General features: G+C 32.9%; 1 protein-coding gene across 4 annotated transcripts; it reads left to right on the forward strand.

The window, feature by feature from the left end:
- Positions 1-439: 439 nt before the first annotated feature.
- Positions 440-2,270, forward strand: LOC109812745 (putative dehydration-responsive element-binding protein 2H). 4 transcript variants are annotated; one of them, XM_020376779.2, is made up of 2 exons: positions 440-696; positions 1,364-2,270. In XM_020376779.2, the coding sequence occupies exon 2, from the start codon at positions 1,401-1,403 to the stop codon at positions 2,025-2,027; it is 627 nt and encodes a 208-aa protein (XP_020232368.1). In that variant the 5' UTR covers positions 440-696; positions 1,364-1,400; the 3' UTR covers positions 2,028-2,270. The 4 variants fall into 4 exon arrangements, with proteins under 4 accessions (XP_020232368.1, XP_020232371.1, XP_020232369.1 ...); XM_020376782.2 differs by having other exon boundaries at positions 1,378-2,270; XM_020376780.2 differs by having other exon boundaries at positions 440-691.
- Positions 2,271-3,027: the final 757 nt, after the last annotated feature.

Here is a 3,027-nt window from a genome sequence, read left to right on the forward strand (position 1 = left end):
CTGAATTTTCTGAGATTTTTAATTAATTTTTAAACTGAAAAATATTTACAATTGTATTTTTGATATTTTATAAATTTTGTAATTACGTTTTTGAAATAAGTAAAATTATTAAAAACTGTATTTTCTGACAGTTTTCAATTGCTATAAACTATCTTAAGAATTGTTTTTTTTAAGAAAAGTTGTAGAATATTAAGAATTTGATTCCAATTTTATTTTAATTTAGAGACTTAATTAAAAATCTTTAAAAAATGGAATTACTGATGTATTGAAGTTAATATTCTTTTTAATATATGTTTCGCTTTCAATTTTTTATAAAAAGTTAAAGAAAAGAAATAATTCTTTACAGTACTAAATATTAAAAATAAAAAAATTAATTATCTTAATATTTCGTACTAATAATAATTAATAAAATACTTAAAAACCTGACCCATGTTGATGTCGTAGTGATACTGTGGAGAGAGGTTTGGACGTTATTGTTTGTATCGCAGCAGTAGCAAAGTCGACGGCAGCTGAACCCTATTTTGGTTATGTCGTGATTCACGCTGCTTTTAATTCGTCCCTCTTCCCCCAAACTCCAAATGGGTATCGCAAAGTTTCCAAATTGAACGCAAAAACGGAATCAGCGTCCTCAAATGCCTTCTGGGTCGATCTTCCTTCGATCCAGTTTACCAACATTTCGTTCGCCACTGGGGTGAGGTGACTTATCCAATTCATTCCACTTTTTTTTCTTCTTTATTCTTCAAATCGATATTTGTATTTCTATCTACTCTTTCAAAAAGGAAGGGCTTTTCTGTTTGGTTACATTTTTTTCTTAGTTTTTAGTTTTTTGTTCTTTTGGGTACAACAATGTCACTAGTTTCAACCTTTGACCTCCTTCAGACTACATTCACTCACAGTGGTTAGCATATTACATGTGATGTTTCTTTAAATTTGCCTCTTAGGATTGAACCTAGAATTGCTTAGGTGAAACATAAATAGTTGATCGATATTCGATAATTATCAACACATGGAAAGGGTTGTGCCAGCGTTTAATTGTGCATTCCTTGTAAATCAACAGCATATCTAGATTAATAATTTTGGTTCTTTAGTTAGAATTTAATTAGGATGTTCTGTGATACGAGTGTAAATGTATTTGATACTACTTTTCAATCACAATTTGTCCTTTGTAGTTACTTTGTTATCTTTTGTAGAAATAGTATCTATTTTAGAAGAACTAGATGGTTCATGATTAATTGATGGTATAAGAATTTCTTTACATTGATATGCATGAAAATTGAACTTGTATATTTGTTGTGCTCTTTTAAAATGAACATGAGTATATATTACAGGTATAAGTGTTTGGTCTGGTTTCTAACTTTTGCAGGTCTGTGATTCTAGTGTTGTTTTAGCATTTTTCCTGGATGGTAAGGAGTGCAACTTGCATGCGCAAGTTAGTGAAAAAGCACAATAAAGGGGATGGATCTAAGTCCCTGGCCGATACACTGGCGAAATGGAAAGAGTATAATGCCTTGCTTGAATCTAGCAACGAGGCTGAGAAGCCAGTTAGGAAGGTTCCTGCCAAGGGATCAAAGAAGGGGTGTATGAAAGGCAAAGGAGGGCCTGAGAATTCGCGCTGTAACTACAGAGGAGTTAGGCAAAGGACTTGGGGGAAATGGGTTGCTGAGATTCGGGAACCGAACAGAGGGAATAGGCTATGGTTGGGTACATTTCCCACTGCCATAAGTGCTGCTCTTGCTTATGATGAAGCAGCAAGGGCAATGTATGGCTCCTGTGCTCGCCTCAACTTTCCCAATGTTCAAGTTTCAACTTTGTCTGAGGAATCTTCAAGAAATTCTCCAGTTGCTAAGCAAACCGGTTCTGCTTTGACGATATTAGAGAGTTCTGAGTTCTTGGTATTGCCGAACAACTCTAGGGCAGACACAGCAGAGGATGATGACATGGAAGGCCTTTCCTTATCCTTAAGTGTGAAACATGAGGAAGGGGAGGGTGAATCCGGGTCCGGTTCTTCGTATCCTTCAGTGTCTTGATGTATGTTTTGAACATTCTGATCTGGCCATGGCTAGATATGTTAGCGTTCATAGTGGTGGATGATTAGCTTAGGATGAATGGATCTTGATGTTAGTACCTGGAGATTAGCTGTTGTATAACTTGGTTGAAAAGTGTTCCATTCTTATGGTATTGACCTAATGCAAACTGGATATCTGGTCAAGTTGTAACATGTGAAATGTATTTTGCCTTTCATGATAGATGACTCATTTCTTTTGTGTCTATTTTACGTCGGATAATGTTGTCTAATTTTTGTTTTCCTGCTAAAATATTAGTCTTTTAAATGTGTTATTGTGGGTTATTGACTTTCTACTTGGTAGTTGAATTGGGATACAAATAATATATTAGAAAGTCTATTTTTCAAATCATGAATTGAATTGATTCATGATCAATAAAAACAAAATATATATAATATATATATATATATATATATATATATATATATATATATAAATAAAAGCACTCTAGGCACATTTTAATATAAAGAAACATGAAAAAACATAAATATATAGTAACACTCAAAAAAATATTAGTGTTGTTGTTGCATAAACAAAACAAAATAGTGTTGCTACTATCGCACAAATTCAATCATACAACCTCAAAAAATAAACACAAAATGTCTTAGTCAAGATCCTTCATCATCTTTAATTCCAAGATCTACATCACTCAAGTCATCTTTATCTTCAGAAGTTCTCTTTCATTATCTTTAATTTCATCCTCATCTTTTATGATAAATGGATCATGAAAATAGTGAGATGCAAACAAGTTAAACATGAACGTCAAAATGGATCACGAAAAGTAAAACTCATAGAGTGGGCAACATAGAATCTATTTGAAGGGAATAAATTGACACTTTTCCTCTCTTTTCTATTTCTTTTTTCAAAAAAGCTATTTTTTTAGGGTTTTCAAAATTAGGTCACAATCCACATCCATATTCCTCTCTTTACCTCTCCTTGGTTTATGTTTCTTATGAGCCTATCA

Source organism: Cajanus cajan, chromosome 8 (assembly GCF_000230855.2).
Source record: "Cajanus cajan strain Asha chromosome 8, NIPB_CcT2T_4, whole genome shotgun sequence".
NCBI classification, from domain to species: Eukaryota; Viridiplantae; Streptophyta; class Magnoliopsida; order Fabales; family Fabaceae; genus Cajanus; species Cajanus cajan.